General features: G+C 34.6%; 1 protein-coding gene across 1 annotated transcript in view; it reads right to left on the bottom strand.

Annotated features, from left to right (window-relative positions):
• Window positions 1-7017: 7017 nt before the first annotated feature.
• The window catches only part of FBXL5 (F-box and leucine rich repeat protein 5), a 49754-nt gene continuing 32388 nt past the window's right edge, over window positions 7018-24383 (bottom strand). Inside the window, exons 10-11 of the mRNA XM_081247941.1 lie at window positions 14550-14698; window positions 7018-7814 (exon numbers count right to left, since the gene is read on the bottom strand). Coding sequence (XP_081104067.1) covers window positions 7738-7814; window positions 14550-14698 — 226 coding nt within the window. The 3' untranslated portion in view covers window positions 7018-7737. The remainder of the gene's footprint in view (window positions 7815-14549; window positions 14699-24383) is intronic.

Here is a 24383-nt window from a genome sequence, read left to right as displayed (position 1 = left end):
ACAGGGTAGTGGAAATACCAAAGCTGAAAAAAAAAAAAGAATTTAAAAAAATGAGAAAGTTTAAGAACCTTTGAGACAACGTCAAGTGCACTAACATTCACATTATAGGGGATCCAGAAGGAGAAGAGAAAGGGGCAGAGAACCTATTTGAAGAAATAATAGCTGAAAGCTTCCCTAACCTGGGAAAAGAAACAGACATTCAGTTCCAGGAAACAGAGAGTCTCAAAGAATATGAACTCAAAGAGGTCCACACCAAGACACATTATAATTAAAATGGCAAAAAATTAAAGATAGAGAGAATATTAAAAGCAGCAAGAGAAAAACAACTAGATACATACAAGGGACCTCCCATAAGACTATGAGCTGACTTTTCAGCAGAAACCCTGTAGGTCAGAAGGGAGAGAACTGATGGGAAAAAAAAAAAAAAAAACAACTTTAAACTGAGAATACTGACAAGACTATCCTTCAGATTTGAAGGAGAGATAAAGAACTTTACAGATAAGCAAAAACTAGAAGACTTCAGTACCACTACAACAGCTTTACAAGAAATGTTAAAAGGACTTCCCTAAGTGGAAAAAAAAAAAAAGGCCACAAGTAGAAATATGAAAATTACAAAAGCAAAAGTCTCATCAATAAAAGCAAACATACCATAAGGTAGTATATCAACCACTTATAAAGCTAGTAGTAAAATTAAAAAACAAAAGTAGTAAAATTATCTATATCCACAATAAGTAGTCAAAAAATACACAAAACAAAAATGTAAAATATGATATCAAAACATTAAATGTGGAGAGGGAGGTAAAAATGCAGGGTTGTTAGAATGCATTCAAACTAAAAAAGATCAACATTAAACAATCACATATACCTATCTATGTATCTTCCTACCTACCTCATGGTAACCTAAAACCAAAAACCTATAATCAATACACACAATAAGAGAAAGGAATCCAAACATAACACTAAAGATAGTCATCAAGTCACAAGGGAAGAAGACAAAAGAAAAAAAGGAACGAAACAAACTACCAAAACAACCAGAAAACAATTAACAAAATGGCAAAAAGTACATTATCTATCAACAATTACTTTAAATGTAAATGGACCAAATACTCCAGTCAAAAGACTTAGAGTGGCTGAACAGATTTTTTAAAATAAACAAACAAAAAAGTAACCATATATATGCTGCCTGTAAGAGACTTATTTCAGACCTAAATACACACAGACTGAAAGTGAGTGGACATAAAAAGGTACTCCATGTGAATGGAAATGAAAAGACAGGGTAGCAACACTTATATCAGACAAAATAGACTTTAAAACAAAGACTATAATAAGAAACAAAGAAGGATATTACCCAATGATAAAAGGGGTCAATCCAACAAGAAGACATAACAGCTATAAATATCTATGTACCCAACAAAGGAGCACCTAACAAGGTGAAGCAAATATTAACAAACATAAAGGGAGAATCTGACAGTAACACAGTAATAGAAGGAACCTTTAACACCCCACTCACATCAATGAACAGATCATCCAGACAGAAAAGCAATAAGGAAACACTGGCCTTAAATGATACATTACACTAGATGGATTTTAAATATATAGAGAACATACTATCCAAATGCAGCACGACACACTTCAAGTGCACATGGAACATTCTCCAGGATAGAGCATGTGCTAGGCCACAAAACAAGTTTCAGTAAATTTAAGAAGACTGAAATCATATCAAGCATCTTTTCCAACTACAATGCTGTAAGACTAAAAATCAACTACCTAAAAAATAACCCGAAACAACCCACACACAAGCACATGGAGGCTAAACAATATGCTACGAAACATCCAATGGATCACTGAAGAAATCAAAAAAGAAATTAAAAAAATACCTGGAGACAAATGAAAATGGAAACACAATGATCCAGTGTCTATGGAACTCAGCAAAAGCAGTTCTAAGAGGCAAGTTTATAGCAATACAAGCCCACCTCAGGAAACAAGAAAAATCTCAAATAAAAATTTAACCTGGGCTTCCCTGGTGGCGCAGTGGTTGAGAGTCCGCCTGCCGATGCAGGGGACACGGGTTCGTGCCCCTATCCCGGAAGATCCCACATGCCGCGCAGCGGCTGGGCCCGCGAGCCATGGCCGCGGAGCCTGTGTGTCCGGAGCCTGTGCTCCACAACGGGAGAGGCCACAGCAGTGAGAGGCCCGCGTACAGAAAAAAAAAAAAAAAAAAAAAAAAAAAAAAAAAATTTAACCTTATATCCAAAGGAACTAGAAAAAGAAGAACAAACAAAACCCAAAGTTAGCAGAAAGGAAGAAATAATAAAGATCAGAGGAAAATAAATGAGATAGAGACTAAAAAACAATAGAAAAGATCAATGAAACTAAGAGTTGGTTCTTTGAAAGATAAACAAAATTGATAAACCTTTAGCCAGACTCATCAACATAAAAAGAGTCCAAATAAAATAAAAAATGAAAGAAGAGAAGTTATAGCTAACACCACAGGAACACAAAGAATCATAAGAGATTATATTGAGAACAATTATATGCCAATAAAATGGACAACCTAGAAGAAATGGAATAAATTCCTAGAAATGTACAATCTCCCATGACTAAATTAGGAAGAAACAGAAAATATGAACAGACCCATTACCAGTAATGAAATTGAATCAGTAACCAAAAAAACTCCCAGCAAACAGAAGTCCAGGACCAGATGGCTTCACTGGTGAATTCCACCAAAAACTTAAAGAGGAGTTAACATCCATCCTTCTCAAACTATTCCAAACAACTGCAGAGGAGAAAAATGCTTCCGAACTCATTCTACAAGGACAGCATCACCCTGATACCAAAACCAAAGACAACAAATGCAAAATGACAGGCCAATGTCACTGATGAACATAGATGCAAAAATCCTCAAGAAAGTATTAGCAAATCAAATTCAACAATATCTTAAAAGAATCGTACACCATGATCAAATGGAATTTATCCCAGGGATTGCAATGATGATTCAATATCTGCAAATCAATGAATGTGATAACCTTAAGAAACTGAATAATAAAAATCATATGATCACCTCAAGAGATGCAGAAAAAGTTTTTGACAAAATTCAACATCCATTTAAGGTGGGTATAGCTTGGAAAACTATAAGACACTGATGAAAGAAACTGAAGAAAACACAAATAGAAAGATATACCACACTCATGAATTGGAGGAATTAATATTGTTAAAATGACCCTACTACATTCAATGCTATCTCTCTCTGTCAAAATACCAATAGCATTTGTCACAAAACTAAACAAATAATCCTAAAATTGAATGGAAACACAAAAGACCTTGAACAGCCAAAACAATCATGAGAAAGAACAAAGCTGGAGGTATCAGGCTTCCTGACTTCAAACCATACTACAAATCTACAGTAATCAAAACAGTATGGTGCTGGCATGAAAAAACACACACACATGGGGCTTCCTTGGTGGCGCAGTGGTTGAGAGTCTGCCTGCTGATGCAGGGGACACGGGTTCATGTCCCGGTCCAGGAAGATCCCACATGCCACAGAGCGGCTGGGCCCGTGAGCCATGGCCGCTGAGCCTGCACATCCGGAGCCTGTGCTCCACAACGGGAGAGGCCACAACAGTGAGAGGCCCGTGTACCGCAAAAAAAAAAAAAAAAAAAAAAAAAACCACACATACAGATCAATGGAACAGAATAGAATCCAGAAGTAAATTCACACTTACATGATCAATTAATCTATGACAAAGGAGGCAAGAATATAAATGGGAAAAAGACATCCTCTTCAATAAACAGTATTGGGAAAACTGGAGAGCTACATTAAAAAAGAATCAAACTGGACTACTTTCTCACAACAAATACAAAAATAAACTCAAAATGAATTAAAGACTTAAATGTAAGGACCCGAAACCATAAAACTCCCAGAAGAAAACACAGGCAGTATGCTCTTTGACACTGGTCTTACCAATAGCTTGGATATGTCTCCTCAGGCAAGGGCAATAAAAGCAAAAATAAGCAAATGGGGCTACATCAAACTAAAGAGCTTTTGCATGAAAAAAAACAAAAAGAACTCTCAACAAAACAAAAATGCAGCCTGCTGAATGGGAGAAGATATTTGCAAATGATATATTTGACAAAGGGTTAATATCCAAAATATACAAAGAACTCATACAACTTGACATCAAAAAAACAACCAGATTAAAAAATGTGCAGCAGACCTGAATAGACATTTTTTCCAAAGAAGACATACCGATGGACAACAGACACATAAAAATATGCTCAACATCATTAATTACCAGGGAAATGCAAATCAAAACCACAATGAGATACCACCTCACACCTGTCAGAATGGCTGCCAACAAAAAGACAATAACAAGTGTTGGTAAAGATGTGGAGAAAAGTGAACCCTCATGCACTACTGGTGGGATTGCAAATTGGTGCAGCCCCTATGGAGAACAGTATGGAGAATCCTCAAAAAATTAAAAATAGAACTGTCAGCAATTTTACTTCTGAGTATTTATCCAAAGAAAACAAAAACACTAATTCAAAAAGTTATATGCACTCCAGTCTTCACTGATGCATTATTTATATTATTATAAATAATATAAATTTTAATATAAATATAATTACCATTAATTTTATAATTATATCTATTATAAAATTAGCACATTTATAATTACTAATTATATAATTGTTATTATATTGATTGTATATTTATAATTTAATACATTATAAATAATATAAAATTTTGCATTATTTATAATAGCCACAAGATGGAAGCAACCTGAGAGTCCATGGAAAGATAAATGGATAAAGATACATACATATATATATATATACATGTATATATGATATTACTCAGCCATTAAAAAAGAATCTTGTCACTTGAGACAACATGGATGGATCTAGAGGATACTAAGTGAAATAAGTCAGAGGAAGACAAATATGACATGATTTTACTTATATGTGGAATCTAAAAAACAAAACAAAAACAGTCTCATAGATACAGAAAACAAACCAGTGGTTGCAAGAAGGGAGGAGGGTAGGGGAAATAGGTGAAGGAGATTAAAAGGTACAAACCCTGTTATATAAGTCATGGGGATGTAATATACAGCAGAAGGAATATGGTCAATAATACAGTAATAACTTTATATGTGGAATCTAAAAAACAAAACAAAAACAGTCTCATAGATACAGAAAACAAACCAGTGGTTGCAAGAAGGGAGGAGGGTAGGGGAAATAGGTGAAGGAGATTAAAAGGTACAAACCCTGTTATATAAGTCATGGGGATGTAATATACAGCAGAAGGAATATGGTCAATAATACAGTAATAACTTTATATAAGTAGAGATGGTTACCAGACTTACCACAGTGATCATTTCATAATGTATGCAAGTGTCAGGTCATTACACAGTACACTTGAAACTAACATAATATTGTACATCAACTGTATTTCAATGAAAAATAAATTTAGAAGAAATTTTAAAGCATTAACTATCCTTAATAATGGAACAGCAGTAATACTTAAAAATTAAATGCAGATTATGCCATCTCCCCATGAAATGGGTGGGGGTAGTGGGGGTGGTAGAAAAACAGTGAGTTTCCACATGCAATGTGCTCACATGTTGAAGTCAGTTTGATTCAAGACTGCCAAGTCCTATTTAATGGTTTTCTAAGATCAAGTAGCACAGGACAAGGCAAAAGGGGGGCACCTCAATTACCTGGAACCCCTGGGAAATTAGCTGCTCAAATTAATTAATTTATGAAGAATAACATTTAAGCCAAGTCCCAAAATATCATTTAATCATGATTTTTTCCATTAAGTATTATCAAAAATGTTACTCCCCAAATATTACAGTTTTCTGATTACATGGGTATAAACTTGAGTACTCACTTGATGACTTGGGACCTGGTTATAGATGACTAATTTTACCATGCAGTTGGATAGGAGTCACTCCAGAAGACTTATTTTAGTTTGTTTTCTTGAAATAGTCCCTGATGTCAACTTTTCAAGTAAACTTTATTAAACACTTAAGGAAATAAAAGTACAGTAACGACAAAACAGTCAACTTACAAAATAAAACTTCTGACCCTGTAACTGTTCACTAAACTCAGATTTCCTCTCAAGTTCTCTAAGGGAATCCAGAACGTTTTTTCCTTTGTGCTTAGGCCAGACTTTTAAAGGAGGCAGCTAGGCGCAGTAGTGCCACAAGAGGCATGAGGACTTAAGCTAAGAGACACAAACTTAAAGGGTAAGATGGTCTGCTTCTACAGCTGCCCTATCCTCCATACAAGAAACTTGAGGGGTTCCATCTTATATTTCACAAATGTTAACAATGGAATCAAAATGAGAACTCTTAGAGAAAAGTGAAATTTCAGAGTCATTAGATGTCCTTCCTTAGAGGTGATCTTCCCTCACAATATATAGTTCAAATGTTAGTTAAATTTAAAAGCAGAGTGACTTCTCATTTATTTTCTCATCAAATGTTTCTTCCTTCATCTTTAGACAACTCTGTGTAAAATAGTTTTCTCTTAGCCTGAACTGAAATCTGTCTATCTATAGTTTATATCTTTCCTACTCTTCCTCTTCCTCAATAAAACAAACAAACAAAAAATACCTGGGACCACAAAGAACATAATTGCAAGATTACCTCCTCTTCCACAGCCTTACAGATATTTATAAAAATAGATGGCATGCTGCTGACTATTCTCTTTTTTATGACATAAATTATACATAGCATGACATAAAATTGACTCAATATGTGCCTTTCTGAATAACAGGTCTCCATTCTAATTATTATTTCGAACAGCAATGAAGATAAGCTTACAAATTCAAATTCTGACTGCACAATAAATTTCAAAAAGACAATTCAGCTTAATAAAATCAGGTATCTGTCTAGAACTATTCATTTGTCAGAGTCATGATTTCATGGGAGTTCAAAAGACCTATTTCGTCCTATTTCACAGTAAAGTAACCCTGGATTGAGATTTACAACAAAATCAAAACACAAAAGACATTACTTGGTAAAGTCCTCAAAGTAGATTTTATTTATACATTTCTTCAAATGACTGTGGAACTTTTAAAAACCCCTCCCCCAAATGTGACAATTTATGGACAGTGGTGGGAACCAGGGGTCTTTGAAGAAAGCGAATACAAAGACATTGGTGCTGTGCCAGCTCCCTGAGCTAACACCAAGAAGCCAATTTATTTTATAATCTTAAAGAATCTTATATGTGGATATGTTTGAATTGGCCCTCTGAGAATTGTTCAAATAAAGGAAACATTATGGAAAAGAGACTGGTTTCCAAAATTTGCAGTCTCTGAAAATAAAACTTCAAAAATGTATGTCTGAAAAGATCTGCAAGGCTTGGTACAGTGCTTATCTTTGAAGAGAACCAATAACCCATTGACTTCAGAACTCAAAATAATCTAAAAAATACTTTAAATGGCATGGCATTAGTGACATTTTTTTCAAAATATTTAGTTTAAAAGAAATCTGATAAAATTGTTCTCACCCTATGAAAAGACCTAATCCCTTTCTAAAACAAAAATAGGATTTGCAAGAGAAACAACACTGTACAATTCACTGGTAAATTAAGATTTCCGAGGCTGTAAGAAATGGGGCCAAAACAAGTCACACTCAAAAAGGGATGATTAACACAAGAAATGTGCTATAAGTAAAGTGCATGAAAGGAAGCCTGCTCAGCTAAATGAAGTAGACAAAGGTCAGAAGTCAAGGGTCATTCGCCAGAGCGGCAGCAGGCTCGAAAACCACACTGCAAATTCTGGCATCCACTGGCGGTGTCAGCATGAGGACCTGTATGAAAACAGAAAAGTGTGAAAGGAGGAATTTCTTATCACACAAAAATAATCTTGCTAATGAAAGAAGTAAAACACTTATTTTTTTTAACTAGTAATACATTTGTAACATATAAGTAAAATCCCACGAGTGTATAAAATTATTCAGCACAAAAATCACCAACAGCAGTTTGACTTTAACTAATATAGGTAAATGAAAAAGAAGAGTAAAAAGAAGTAATTTTTTGGCAACAATCTTACAAAATAAAAAATCCAAGAAGAAAAGAGATAACCCACAGAAGCAAGACTGCCAGGATAACTTCACAATGGATTTCTTGTATCATGAACATCTTTCCTAGAAATATAATTAAGGCAAAAACAACCTTATCTGTAATAGATAAGCTAAAGAATCCAGTATTGAGCAATTATAATAAATATTATATTCAAAACTTTTGTTAAAAATAAACTATGTAGATACAGCCTTAACATATTTGCCATATTGTTATTTAACATCTGTACCCAAAATAAGTCATGTGATAGGGTTAGATGAAATTATCTTCCAGAATCAAATATGTAATGAATGAATAATTAAAAACATATCTAAGACATAATAAAAATTATGATCCAATTACAAAGAAAAGTAATAATACATTTGTGGAATAACTGACATTTTATTCCAATCACATTATGCTACCCAGACACTAGATTAAAAGATCCATTAGGAAACATAGCTGAGAATTAGAAAGTATCAAAGAGATATCATGGCGCATATTCAAATGTCAAGTACTCTGAATGAATCACAGTTTTCATAAAGGCGAGCAAATGTGGAAAAAGACATTTTAACTATATTGAAGCCTTTCAGTATGTCTGCACCATGAACAAAGTTAATTAGTTCTTTCATCAATTAGAACCAAAATACTTGCATTTTTGATATGCAAGGACCATAAAAGTGCATGAAATATATTTTTATTATAGAAAATAATATTTATTTTATAAAATGGATTATAATTGAAAAATCATAGTACCCTGGAATGATATCAAGACTTTAACTTAGAAAAATATGTTAAATTAGCTTTGTCTTTTGAAGTAGCAATCCATTGCAAAAGAAGGCAATTATGCTAATACCAACATAAGAAAATAACTACTTGCAAATAAACACATAGAACACACTTATTTACCAGAATTTAACTTTTTTTTGTATTCTTGAAATGGCAATATACAAAATACAAAGGACTAATTTCTTAGGATATATAATCAATGAAGTATAGCATTCATATATTTCACTAATGGAAATAATAATGTATCTTTAAGTAAGAAAAGAAACTAATGAACTTTACAAGCATAGCGGAACTGCAATAGCTTACGATTTCATTTATTTTCAAATGCTTATGCTTAACTTTTAAAGTAATATAATGCCTGGGATACAGGGAGCAGGTATGAGAATGGGCAATAGTATATCAAAAAAGATTGACCACAGGTTTATAACTGCTGAAGGCAATGATCCATAAAACTTCTTTATATTATTATGTTTAAATATTTAAAATGTTCCATAATAAAAGTTAAGTCATTTCAAATATAAAATTGAATTACCACAAGCTTATTTTTTATTTAATCAAAATTAAAATCTATTCTATTTTGAAAATGAAAAGTTAAATGTGTCAAATACTTAAAATTCATAAAGTAGCATTTTTGTTAAGACTAGTTTCTCTTAAGACACAATGCTAGTCATCTTAATCAAAGAGTCAAAATGAAATTTCTTAGTACATATTATCAGATATTTATTAGAAATGCTCTAGTGGTTTGAAATCCTGTGGTTTGAAAATCTTCTCGCACTGACAACCTTTGACCTGGTTCTCCCTTTGAATACATTTTCAGCTTTAACTGATATTCCCCACCTTCCCTTCTTAGCTTGCCTTTCCTCACCCCTTGCACTGGTTACTGCTTTGCCTGCCAATCACCTAGTAGAGCCTTTCTCCAAGAGCCAATCTCCTACCTCACTATCATTGCCCTGCCCTGACACAGTCCCTGTGATGAAACGCTTTAAACTGGTGGCTTTTGCAAAAACATATCTATCATTTTCTCAGTATATAATTCTATTCTAACTTTTTTGGAAGGGAGAAGTATGAGGAAAGAGACATGGAGACTTTGGTACAATATTCCAAACTGAAACTCCCTACAATACTTCAAAATGTCTATACTCCTATTTTTAAAAGGACAGAAAGGTAAGGAAGAAATTTTATACTGAAATCAGTGGCCTAGGGAAAAATCATAAGCGATGGCTGAAAGCAATCAAAGTAAGTATGCTACTGGTTTTCAAGAGAGAAAATTAAATGTGAGCCTCAAAGGAGCCAACTGGATCAAGGAATCTAATCAAAAGATTCATATTTTTCCAAACACAGGCATACTTCATTTAATTGTGCTTCACTTTATTGCACTTTGCAGATACTGCATTTTTTACAAACTAAAGGTGTGTGGCAACCTTGCACTGAGCAAGTCTATTGGCACCATTTTTCCAAGAGCATTTGCTCACTTCTTGTCTCTCTGGCACATTTTGGTAATTCTCACAATATTTCAAGCGTTTTCATTATTATTATATTTGTTACGGTCATCTGTGATCAGTGATCTTTGATGTTACTACTATGACTCACTGAAGGCTCAGATGATGGTTAAAATTTTTTAGCAAAAAAGTATTTTTAAATTAAAGTATGTACATTGCTTTTCTTAGACAATGCTTTTGTACTTAATAGACTACAGTACAGTGCAAACAGAACTTTTATATACACTGGGAAACCAAAATATTCACGTGGCTCACTTTATTGCAATATTCACTTTATTATGGTGGTCTGGAACCAAACTCACAATATCTCCGAGGTATGCCTGTACCACACAGTTTTTCACCAACCTCCCCAAAAAACAGAGGCCCAAGATCCTCAGTCTCCACTCTGGTGACCTGAGTCACTTTTTGCTCTCAGAGTCTAAGGGATGGAAGTAGGGATAATATGAGAAGAAAAATGTAGGAATAAAAATATGTGTCCTATATTAGGTAGAAAGTAACCCTATCCTGATATCTGTCAGCATCTCCTTATTCATCACAAAACAAAGTTTACGCTCATATTGCTATAAAATGTGCTCCCTTTCTCAGATACACACCAGAATATCTTAGTTTCAATGGAAATCTAAGGACATAAATTGTACTTAACCAACAACTGTAATACTAACTACCTCAAAACTACAATCCCATCATAAGGTGAATGACATTCCAGGTGACTGATCCTAAAAATCCATAAAAGTGATATCATCCATGAATGGGTTTTATTTTGTTGAAGGCCTAGGGCAAAGCAAAAGTGAAGACAACCGCTGTTTGTAAGTTAGTTTCATATTGTAGAAAACAGGGGAGAAAGCAATTTCCAAAGCATGGAAATCATAAGCAATGTTAACAGTTAAGACCCTTAAGCATCACAGAAGGACTATTTAGAAAAGGGAGTCAATGGACAACAGAATAAACAGGCAACAGAAAAAGTGAGGTAGAATTGGAAAGAAACATGACTAAGAAGATATGTTGGGTTGCCAAGTATCTCAAGTAGACAGCTGTGCTTCCACAGACACGGAATTTCAAAGGTAAACATTTGACTTATCACCAGTAAATGTCGATCTTGATATGAGATAATAAACCCAATGGTTATAATAGATGAGGGCTAAATTACGGTAAAGGATAATAAAACAGAAAAATAACATTTGCATAATCATTAAATAAAATCTTTAAACGCATGGTAAAAATAAATTTTCTAAGAAAGCATTTTTTAAAATATTAGTTAAGAAGAGCTATAATGGTAGCTATTGTTATTTTCCCAAATTTTTATTACTGGTTTGATTTTCCTAGATTTTAAGCATATTACTTATGCCGTATATCTGCACTTACCTTCACTTACCTTTAATTCCTCTTTAACTTAAATTAGAAACATAAGAGAGCAAATCATCTGAAACTGTGTCACCTACTATGATCTAATCTATCTTAATTCATAAATTAAACATACATTGAAATGCAAATCAGTACAAGTTTATTTGCTATCATTGTTCAAATGTTCTTCAGAGCTCTAAAACTAGGCAATTCCACCTAACACTTCCTAAATGACAAGGAATTTTTTAAATGTTATGGCTAAGGAGCCTTTTTTTATACTTAAATCTTAACTTTATCAATCAAATAACAAATTTAAGTGTCATGAAGAATCATTAAGAAGAATAAAAATGGCATTTTATGTTAATGCTTAGTACAGTATCTTGCTCACAGCAGACACTGTTTGAATATCTGATTACTAATTTATCTTCTCCAAAATCTCTGTTAATGTTCAGGAAATAGAAAATTTTGTTTTACTTATCACTTTTTAGTTAATGAATATTATTTATCAGCATTTACTTCTTTTAGTTAGTAACCTGGTAGTTAACTATGTAAACTCTCTTTGGACAAAATACATTTTTAGTTAAGTGTTACTCTCAAATATTAAAATATAATGTGTCACCTAAATATGCTCCCTATTAGTTTAAGAACATGTATAAAAATATTGACTACTTTCAGAAATAATAAAAATAATAATAAAAAGGGAGCTAAATATTTACAGTCACTAAGTATTTATTGTACAAGTTGAATTGTAATAAAAGATACTGGATGAATCCCGTGTCATCTTGCAAAACTGGATACAATGCAACTTTATTCTAACACTTTCTAGTGTCCATATGGCCTTTTAAGGAAAAGATTGTATCAGGGCATTGGTTTAAGAGCAACTGGCTGGAACTCTGGAACATAAGTTCACATGACAAGTCACCCTGTAAACTTTAAAAGATTTCCATTTCCCCCAAATCATGCTTTAAGAAGCTGTAAAAGGAGACTTGATATTGGATTATACAAGCACGGTCAATTTATTTTCAAACATTTTAAAGTCAGATATATTCATTAAAATTCATTTATTGAAAATTACCACTCATTTATCAAAAAAAATCTTAACATTCAACAAAAAGAATGTAGCAGCTCCTTTGGAACACTTTAATATTTATATATTCAAAACCAGTCAAGATGAAAGGAATTCTAACACACTAACAAAGTGCAAAAGTTTTTAAGTATTTAACTTTATCCCAACACCTAAATTATTTCAAGAAGGTTTTTTAAAAACACACACACACACACAAAAGTAGTAGGCAGATGGTAAAAATGAAGTGAAACCCAATCCCCCCACCAATCCAAAAACATCTATATACCCCAAAATAAGTATAACAAATTAGGTTCTGAGATTTATTCCCACCAGCATAACTTATGCTGAAATCAGTGTAGACAATTCAAATGCAACCTACCAATAAGGTGTTTTTCTTACAAAAAATAATTGCTTACTGATTACTTTTCATAATATATCCTATAAGCCTTAGTAAGTACAACAGTGAACCTACAATGACATAACCGTGTATTAAAAATATATATATATATCTTCATTGCATCCCCAAAAGAAGCAAGTGCTGCACTGTAGCACTCACACTTTCTTTTGTACACTTAGCAGGTTGCAACTAAAATGACATTAATTTTCCCCATTCCTTCTTATACACTAAAGGCAACAGAGAGCAAAGAAATGCTTGAAGTTAGTGTTGCTATTTCAAGAACATGAGAGGTCATCTCCTGCATCACCAATGTGATTCAAGAAACAAAAGAGCTGCCATCTCCTGTCTCTTCATATGCATTTTAAGAAAAATCTAATCTCTGAGAAACAGCAGATTTGCTAACTTCTCTGCCTACAGGTATGTCGTTAAAGAAGATACTATTCCTCTAGTCTTGCTGACGTCTGTCAATTTTTCTGCCTGAGAGACTCCGTTTATCTTCCCATGATCTTAAGATGAACTGGACTCTCAAAAATAACAATACATAATGTAAAAAGACACAGTAGAATCTGAACCATGTAAATTTTTTCCAATTATAAATACATGAGGTTGACTTGCTTACTAATAATTGAGGAGCGGCTTTTTATGCTTCAGGACTTCAGTCTCTACCAGTGATTATCAAATGCCCAACAGGGCACTGAAGGTACTTTGAAAAAGCACATTAAACAGTCCCATTGCAGTGCAGGAATAGGCTTAAAAAATAAAACAAAACAAAAAAATCAAGAAATGCTTACCTGATGATTGTTAAAAGTAGGTTCAGGGCTCAATCTCCATAATACTATAGGAATTTTAATCACATTTAAAGCACCTCAGACTCTTCCCAATACCACACTCACCATCCTCCTCAATCTTCCAAGAGATTTATTTGGAACCAGATTCAGGGTCCCTGAGGAGTTCACATTACCAAAGTCCTCCTTTTTCTACTACATTATGAAGTTTTCTTGTCCTACAAGAAAACTGACTCTATCATCCCTAAGAATTAGGTGTATCTAGAACAGCAATACTCTGTATTGTTAATGAGTGCTCTTTCACTCTAGAGGAATTTCCCAAAATTTTATAAGAATTTTAGTAATTCTATAAAAACCTGTCACTTTGGATTGATTAAACTATGACATATTTCTAAAATCTGGCAGAATGGATAGTTGAGATATCTCTCCAAAAGAAAACTTATCTTTAGAAAGATAAGAAAGCTTATCTTTCAGACTGAACCTGAAAGTAAAAATGTTTGGTCATTTAGAAATCTAGAAAACAAAATAGAAACCCTAAGAATTTTCAGGACTGTTAAAAATTTTTAAATCAACTCCTCCAAAATTATCCCACTGTTAAAAGGCATTACCGTTAATGTTGTCACAGTAGTAAAAGTATTCATCATTTAGAGAAGGACATGCTGAAACCAAATCCTGCAGGCCTGCACCAGTTACAGTAAGACAACCAGAGAGATTAAGGTGCTCCAAATAAGGTAGCCCTCCTCCCAGAGTCAAAACCCTGTAAGAGAAGCAATTCAACAATTAGAATATATTAACAATTAAAATGTATTGTAAAATCTATGAAAACTTAGGTATGCCTATGGCCCAATGGACTATTAACAGACCTTTCAATTTGGTAATGAAAAATTAAAGTATCTCTACAAAACATGAAAACTAACTTCATCCTTAGGCAGGATACATTTAACAGAGACATTTCTGAAGACATTCAATAAACAAGTCTATGAAATGTTCTTTATAAGAACATTACAGTAACTCAGTTCTTACAGGAAGGAAGTAATGAATCCTGGAATTGTAATCTTCACTCGCCTACTAAACTGTCTAAGTAAAAATTATCAAGAAAATTACTAAAGTTTGGCAGTTCCTCAAAGAGTTAAGGAATCAGCATATACCCAAGAGAAGTGAAAACATATGTTCACAGAAAAACTCGCAAACAAATGTTCACAGCAGCATTATTCATAATATCCAAAAAGTGGAAACAATCCAAATGTCCACTAATCAATGAGTGGATAAACAAAATTTAGTATAAATATCATGTAGCCATAAAGAACTGATACATGTTACAGCATGCATGAACCTTGAAAACACTGTGCTAAGTGAAAAAAATCATACACAAAAGACCACATACTATGTAATTCTACTTATATGAAATGTCCAAAATAAGCAGAATAGACAGACAGACAAAGTAAATTAGTGGCTACCAGGGGCTGGGGGCAAAGAGGAATGAAGAATGACTGCTAATGAGTATATGGTTTCTTTTTGGTTTAATGAAAATGTTTCTAATTTGATAGTGGTAATGGTTGCCAACCTTGTAAGTATACTAAAACCACTGATTTGTACCCTTTGAAAGAATGAATTTAATGTGAATTTCATTTTAGTAAAAATGAAAACATTGCTTTTCATGGCATACCCTAGAAGAATTTTAAAAAACAATTTATATAAGAAGAATAAAATGAGAAATTGACTGAAATGACAATGGCAGAGCTGAAAAATATCAAGAGCAAAACTGAGAACATCAATTTTCTCTATAGAACAGCAAAAACTGGGAACACTAGAGACAGTCTATCTTGACAGCACTATCCAAAAACTAATACAATAAATTTTGTAAAAAAACAAATAGAATGATTATGCAGATACACGGAAATTAGGAAGTAAAGGTAAGTAAAAGTATGTAAACTACTGAGATTAGAATAAACTATGGAAATATTTATATATTCAGTGAGAGGCACTGATGGACAAAGATTAGTACATACATTTTAATGTTTTGTCATTGCATGTTTAAAAGAAAAACCTGGTCTATCAAAAAGAGCTTATCAAGACCCTAATACACGTGACAGATTTAAATGCATATTTCTCCTTATATTTTGACTGAAAAAGACTGACTTTTTCTTAAATCATAGATTCCCTGATCCATTCCTACAGTTTAAATTAATAACAGTGGCAGTTCAGAACTTCAGTGGCTTGACTGGGCCTCAGTAATTACAAACAGACATCTTTAAAGGAAGACTATTGTTTAAAGTTTATTGATTCTTTTTTTCCTATAAAGTTGAATAGCTCAGAATAAAAAATAAAACAGCTTCTAAAAAGTGGTCTAAAAGATCTCAGAAGGTATCTCAATGCAGAAACTGCTTCATGTTCTAAAACTTAAAAATGTTCAGTACACTGAGGACAGACTGCATGGAATATAAAACTTCATATCACAGATACACTTGAGTAAACTGTATATGCATTCACTGGCCTCACTGAGTCTAGTGGGGTATCAAACAAGACAAAAGTAAACAAGCAGTTATAATATCATATGATGAATGCTCTCCTGGGAACGTATTTAAGGGCCTTGGTGGAGGGAGGGGGACAGGGGTCACAAAAGGTTTCCCTTAAAAAGTGACATTTAAACTGGAATGGAGGTAGAAACGAACAGAAGTTAGCCAATAAACGTTTGTCAGAGAGAGAGCAAATGCAAATGTATGAAGACAGAGAAATACACTACAGGCATACCTCAGAGATATTGCAGGTTGAGTTCCAGACCACCACAATAAAGCGAATATCACAATAAAGCAAGCCACACAAATTTTTTGGTTTTCTAGTGCATATAAAAAAGTTATGTTTACATTATACTGTAGTCTATTAAGTATGCAATAGCAGTATGTCTAAAAAACTATATGCATACCTTAATTAAAAACTTTATTTTATTGCTAATTGCTAAAAATACTTATTGTATCATCTGAGCCTTCAGCAGCAAGTCATAATCTTTTTGCTGGTGGAGGGTCTTGCCTCCATGTTGACGGCTGCTGACTGATCGAGGTGGTGGTTGAAGGCTGGGGTGGCCGTGGCAGTTTCATATAATAAGACAACAATGAAGTTTTTTTTGCTGCATTGACTGACTCTTCCTTCCACGAATGATTTCTCTGTAGCATTTTACCCTACTTCTGTCAAAATTGGAGTCAATTACTTTCAAACCCTGACACTGCTTTAACAATTAAGTTTATGTAATATTCTAAATCTTTCGTTGCCACTTCAACAGTCTTCACAGCATTTTCACGAGGAGTAGATTCCATCGGAAGAAACCACTTTCTTTGTTCATCCATAAGAAACAACTCCTTATCCATTAAAGTTTTATCACAGATGTAATTCAGTCAACATTTTCATACTCTACTTTGAATTCTAGTTTTCTTGCTATTTCTAATCTGCAGTTACTTCCTCCAGTGAAGTCTTGAACCCCTCAAAGTCATTCATGAGGGTTGTAATCAATTTCTTCTAAAATCCTGTTAATGTTGATATTTTGATATGTTCCCAAGAATCACAAATGTTCTTCATCGCATCTACAATGGTGAATTCTTTCAAGAAGGTTTTCAATTTACTTTGCCCAGCTGCCTCAGAGGAATCACTACCTAAGGCAGCTACATAGCCTTACAAAATGTATTTCTTAAATAGTAAAACTTGAAAGTTGAAATGCCTCCTGGATCAATGGGCTGCAGAATGGATGTTGTGTTAGCAGGCATGAAAACAACATTAATCTCAGGGACTTCCCTGGTGGCGCAGTGGTTAAGAATCGCCTGCCAATGCAGGGGACATGGGTTCGATCCCTGGTCCGGGAAGATCCCACATGTCATGGAGCAAGTAAGCCCGTGCACCACAACTACTGAGCCTGCACTCTAGAGCCCACGAGCCACAACTACTGAGCCCATCTGCCCCAACTACTGAAGCCCGCACGCCTAGAGCCTGTGCTCTGCAACAAGAGAAGCCACTGAAACGAAAAGCCCGCGCACTGCAACAAAGAGTAGCCCCCGCTCGCCCCAACTACAGAAAGCCCGTGCACAGCAACAAAGACCCAACACAGCAAAAAATAAATAAATAAATTTATAAAACAAACAACAACAAAAAACATTAATCTCATGGTACATCTCCATCAGAGCTCTTGGGTGACCAGGTACATTATCTCTGAGCAGTACTTTGAAAGGAACCTTTTTCTTCCTAAGCAGTAGGTCTCAACAGTGGGCTTAAAAAGTCAGTAAATCGGGCTTCCCTGGTGGCGCAGTGGTTCAGAGTCCGCCTGCCGATGCAGGGGACAGGGGGTTCGTGCCCCGGTCCGGGAAGATCCCACATGCCGCGGAGTGGCTAGGCCCGTGAGCCATGGCCGCTGAGCCTGTGCGTCCAGAGCCTGTGCTCCACAACGGGAGAGGCCACAACAGTGAGAGGCCCGCGTACCGCAAAAAAAAAAAAAAGTCAGTAAATTATGTTGTAAACAGATGTGCTGTCATCCAGGCTTTGTGGTTTCATTTACAGAGCACAAGCAGAGTAGATTTAGCATCATTCTTAAGGGCCCTAGGATTTTCAGAATGGTAAATAAGCACTGGCTTCAACAAAGTCACCAGCTGCATTAACCCCTAACAAAAGAGTCAGCCTGTCCTTTGAAGCCAGGCACTGAATTCTCCTCTGTACTCACCTTGCACTTTTATGATATGGCTTCTTTCCTTAAATCTCATGAACCAACCTCTGCTCGCTTCCAACTTTTCTTCTGCAGCTTCCTCACCTCAGCCTTCACAGAACTGAAGAGAGTTATTAGGGTCTTGCTGTGAATTAGGCTTTGGCTTAAAAGAATACTGTGGCTAGTTTGATCTTCTATCCAGACCACTAAAACTTTCTCCTTATCAGTAAAAAGGCTGTTTTGCTTTCTTATCATTCATGTGTTCAGTGGAGTAGCACTTTTAATTTCCTTCAAGAACTTATCCTTTGCTTTTACAATCTGGCTAACTGTTTGGTGCGAAAGACCTAGCTTTCAGCCTATCTTGCTTGGCTTTTGACATGCCTTCCTCACTAAGCTTAATCATTTCTAGATTTTGATTTAAAGTGAGAGATGTGTGACTCATTTTCCTTGAATATTTAGAGGCCACTGTAGGGTTATTAATTGGCCTAATTTCAATACTGTTGTGTCTCAGGAAATAGGGTGGCAGGAGAAGATGGAGAGAGATGGGAGAATAGCCAGTTGAAGCAGTCAGAACACACACAGTATTTATCGATTAAGTTTGCCATCTTATATGGTTTGTGGCACTCCAAAACAATTACAGTAGTATCATCAGAGATCATTGATCACAGATCACCATTACAAATATAATAATAATGGAAGTTTGAAATACTGAAGAATTAAAGTGTGACACAAAGACGTGAAGCAAGCAAATACCGTTAGAAAAATGGCACTGACAGACCTGCTCAATACAAGGTTGCCACAAACCTTCAATTTGTATAAAACGCGATTATCTGCAAAGCACAATAAAGCAAAGTACAATGAAACAAAGTATGCCTGTATACCTGGAGGAAATGAAAATACCTGAGTATGGTTAAAGAAAGGATGGTTTTGTGTGTTTGTGTGTTATGTTTATGTTTACCTACTTGCTATCTCTTTTTTTGGCAGAGGTGAAGATGTGAGGAAGTAAAAGGAAGAGATTTAAAGAAGGTAACAAGATATAAACTACAGAGGCAAGCAAGGGCCAAAAATCTGAACTTTAACCAAAGGGCAGTAAGACTCACTGAAACGCTTAAAGGAGTAATAACAAGTAATAAGAAATGCATACTAGAAAGATCACTCTAGTCTACTTTTTATCACCAATACCCAAGTATGTCAGGCACAGGCCTACACAGTAAAATGCAAAATACATTCTCTGCCCTCAAAGAAAGAAAGAAACACTTAAACAAAGTATTAATAATGCATGCAATAAGAAAAAAAGTTTTAGAAATATATACAAGTTACAGAAATAATACAGACCAGGGAGTGATTCAAAGTAGTAATCTTTAAAAGACTAGAACAAAATCCAGAATTCAACAATGTATAATTCACATTATCTGGTATCCAATCAAAAACTACTAAACACTCAAAAGAATCAGAAAAAAAAAATCAATAGAAACAGACCAATAAATGATAAAGATGATGAAATTAGTAGATAATGACTTTAAAACAGATTTCATATTTTAAATATGCTCAAGGATTTAAAAGAAAATATGAACATAATGAAACAAAAAACATGTCTATATATTAGTATGTTTTTATGTTTTAATATATTTACATACATTATTGATGTGCTTATATGTGTGTGTATATGTATATATCAGGGAGGATCATGAGTGTACCAAATGAAACTTCTAGAGATGAAAAATACAATATCTGAAATAAAAAATACACTGAATGAGATTAGCAGTGATTAGACATTGCAAAAATTAGTGGACTTGAAGAACAACCAGATTAACCAAAATGAAGCACCAAGAGAAAAAAGAACAAAAACAGTAAGGAAAAAAAAAGCTTTGGTGTTATGGTTTGAATTGTGTCCCCTCCCTCCCCCATCAAAAAAAGATACGTTGAAGTCTTAACCCTCAGTATCATAAATGTGACTTTAGTTGGAAATACGGTCTTTGCAGATTTAATGAAGTTAAGATCAGGTCATTAGGGTGGGCCTTAATCCAATATGACTGATGTCCTCATAAGAAGAGGGATATTTAGACACACACATACACACACACACACACGGATAATGCCATGTGAAGACTCATAGATATACAGACACAAAAAGGAGATGGCCGTGTGAAGACTGAGGCAGAGATTGGGGTTATAGTGCCACAAGCCAAGCAACACCTGGGTCTATGAGAGGTTTTAAGAGTTAAGAAAGGATGCTCCCTTAAAGGTTTCAGAGGGAACATGGTTTGGCCAACACCTTGATTATAGAACTCTAATCTCCAGAACTCTAAGAGAATAAATTTCTATCATTCTAACCACCTAGCTTGTGGTACTTTGTCATCACAGTCCAGGGAACTATTACACTAAAGTGACCTATAGTACAGTACCAAGAAGTCTGACATACATGGAAGTCCCAGCAAGAAGCAGGGGTAAGAGAATAGGGAGGAGAGAAAAAGTACTTGAGGAAATAATGGCTGAATTTTGTTTTTCAATTTTATGAAAGCTAGGAATAACATATCCAAGAATCTCAATAAACCCCAAGCAAGATAAAAATGAAGATAACCACACCAAGGCATACCATATGCAAACTCATTAAAAGCAGAAATAAAATTTTAAAGCAGCTAAAGAAAAAACACATAATATACGGAAGAACAAAGATAAAAATGTAATACAATTCTCATAAATGATGCAAGCTGAAAGACAATGTAACATCTTAAAAGTGCTAAAACAAAACTACCAACTTAGAATTCTATACACAGTGAAAATCTTTCTAAAATGAAGGTGAAATAAAGAGTTTCTCAGACAAGAGCTCAAAGTTTACTGACAAAAGACTTAACAGTACAAAAAACTACAGAGTACTCTGCAGGCAAAAGAAAAACAATACCAAATGGAAACATGAAACTGCACAAAAGAATGAAGAATGGCAAAAAAGGTGCAATAAGATTTCTTTGTTAATTTTTTTCTAAAGACAATCGTTTGGGACTTCCCTGGTAGTCCAGTGGTTAAGACTTCACCTTCTAACACAGGGGGTGCGGGTTCAATCCCTGGTCGGGGAGTTAAGATCCCACATGCCTCGTGGCCAAAAAAAAGACAATTGTTTAAAGAAAAAATACTAGCAATGTATTATGGGGTTTAAAGCATATACAGAAATAAAATATATAACAAAAACAGCACAAAGAATGGGGAGGGGAACAGGCAATTACTGTTTTAAGATTCTTACATTCTATGTGAAGTGATATAATACTGTTTGAAGGTAGAAAGCAATTAGTTAATAATGCATATACAAAAGCATAAAACAGTAATTATAAATCTACGTTAAAGGGCACACAATGTATAAAGATGTAACCTGTACCAATAACAATATAAAGGAGATGAGACAGAGATGTCAAGAGTAGAGTATTTGTACATGATTGAAACTAAGCTGGTTGTCAAACTAGGGTGTTTTAAGTTCAAGATGTTAATTGTATCCCTAAGGTAGCAACTAAAAAAATAACTTTAAAAAACAAAGAAAATGGAGAAAAAAGGAATCAAATGGTATATTACAACAAAACAAAACATAAAAAGAGGAAGTCACTGAGAAAATGAGGAACAAAAGCATGTAAAACATAAGGAAAAGAAATAGATAAATGGCATAAGTAAAGTCTCCTTTATCAGTAATTACTTTAAAAATTAATCCATCAAATTCTCCTCCTGAAAAGCAGAGATTAACAGACTATATTAAAAATTTTTAAACTTCAGAATTTTAAAAACATGATCCATCTATATACTCTTTCTTAGAGACCTCACTTTAGATGAAAAAACACTAAGAGGTTAAAAGTAAAAGCATGAGAAAAGATACTCCAAGCAAAAAGTAACCAAAAGGGGAGAGTTCCCTGGCAGTCAAGTGGTTAAGACTCCATGCTTCCACTGCAGGGGGCACAGGTTCAATCCCTGGTCAGGGAACTAAGATTGTGCATGCCACACAGTGAGGCCAAAAAAACAAGGTAACAAAAACAGAGCAAGAGTGGCTATAATACTGCGAAACAAAAAAGACTTTAAATTTTTAAATGTTTACAAAAGGCAAAGGGTATTAGGATATTATGTATTGGTAAAAGGTGTACCCCACCAAGATTAAAAAAAAACTGAGAACATATACACACTTAACAACAGAGCCCCAAAATATATAATACAAAATTGATAGAACTAAAGGGAAAAATGAAAAGTCCTACAAAAATAGTCAGAAATACAATACCCCAATTTCAATAATGGATAGAACAAGTGGACAGAAGATCAAGAGGGAAATAGAGAACTTGAACTACACTATTAACAGATTAGTCCTACCAAACATATAGAGAACATTCCGGTTAAAAACAGCAGAATACACATTCTTCTCAAGTGCACATGGAATACTCAGACCCCGTTTGGCCACAAAAAAAAGGCTTAATAAATTTTAAAAGGTTGAACTCATAGAAAGTAACTTTGTTTCTTGAAAAGATCATCAAAAACTGACAAACATTTAGTTAGTATAACTAAGAAAAAAAGAGGACTCAAATTACCAATGTAAGAAATGAACATTAGGGGACTTCCCTGGTTGTGCAGTGGTTAAGAATCCACCTGCCAAAGCAGGGGACACGGGTTTAAGCCCTGGTCTGGGAAGATCCCACATGCTGCAGAGCAACTAAGCCTGTGCACCGCAACTACTGAAGCCCATGCTCTGCAACAAGAAATGCCACTACAGTGAGAAGCCTGCGCAATGCAACGAAGAGTAGCCTCTGCTCCCCACAACTAGACAAAGCCCACGTGCAGCAACGAAGACCCAACACAGCCAAAAATACATAAATTAATTTTTTAAAAATCAGTTATATTTCTATATTCTAGCAATGAACAATCTGAGAAAGAAATTAAGAAAATTCCATTTAAAATAGCATCAAAAAAATTAAAATACTTAAGAATTAACTAAGGCAAAAGACTTGTACACTGAAAACTGCAAAACACTGCTAAAGAAATTAAAGAAAAAATGACAACAAGGACTCAAATACTTGTATGGCAATATTCACAGCAGCATTATTCACAACAGCTAAAAGGGAGAACAATCCAAGTGCCTATCGATGATGACGTCAATGACAAACGGATAAACAAAATGTGGTACATAAATACAGAATATTATTCAGCTATAATAAGGAATGAACTTCTGATACATTCTACATCATGAATGAACCTTGAATACATTATGCTAAGTGAAATAAGCCAGACAGAGAGGACAAGTATTTTATGTTTCCCCTTACATGACGTATCTATGTTGTATAAATGATGCAAATACATAGAGACAGAAAGTAAAACAGTAGGGAGCCCGGGAGGGTTGGAAGAGTAAGTAGTTACTGCTTGATAGTTACACTTTCTGTTGTGAGTGCTGAAAAAGTTTTGGAAATGTTTGCATGTTATACAACACTGTGAACTCAAGAATGCCACTGAGTTGTACACTTAAAAATCGTTAAAATGGGAGGACTGGTTCAAGATGGCAGAATAGAAGGACATGTTCTCACTCCCCCTCGCGAGAGCACCGGAATCACAACTAACTGCTGAAAATAACTGACAGGAAGACACTGGAACTCACCAAAAAAGATACCCCACATCCAAAGACAAAGGAGAAGCCACAATGAGATGGTAGGAGGGTTGCAATCACAATAAAATCAAATCCCGTAACTGCTGGGTGGGTGACTCACAAACTGGAGAATACTTATACCACAGAAGTCCACCCACTGGA

Source organism: Mesoplodon bidens, assembly GCF_964165515.1.
Source record: "Mesoplodon bidens genome assembly, chromosome: 1".
Classification (NCBI taxonomy): domain Eukaryota; kingdom Metazoa; phylum Chordata; class Mammalia; order Artiodactyla; family Ziphiidae; genus Mesoplodon; species Mesoplodon bidens.
This window is presented reverse-complemented; position numbering and strand designations above follow the sequence as displayed.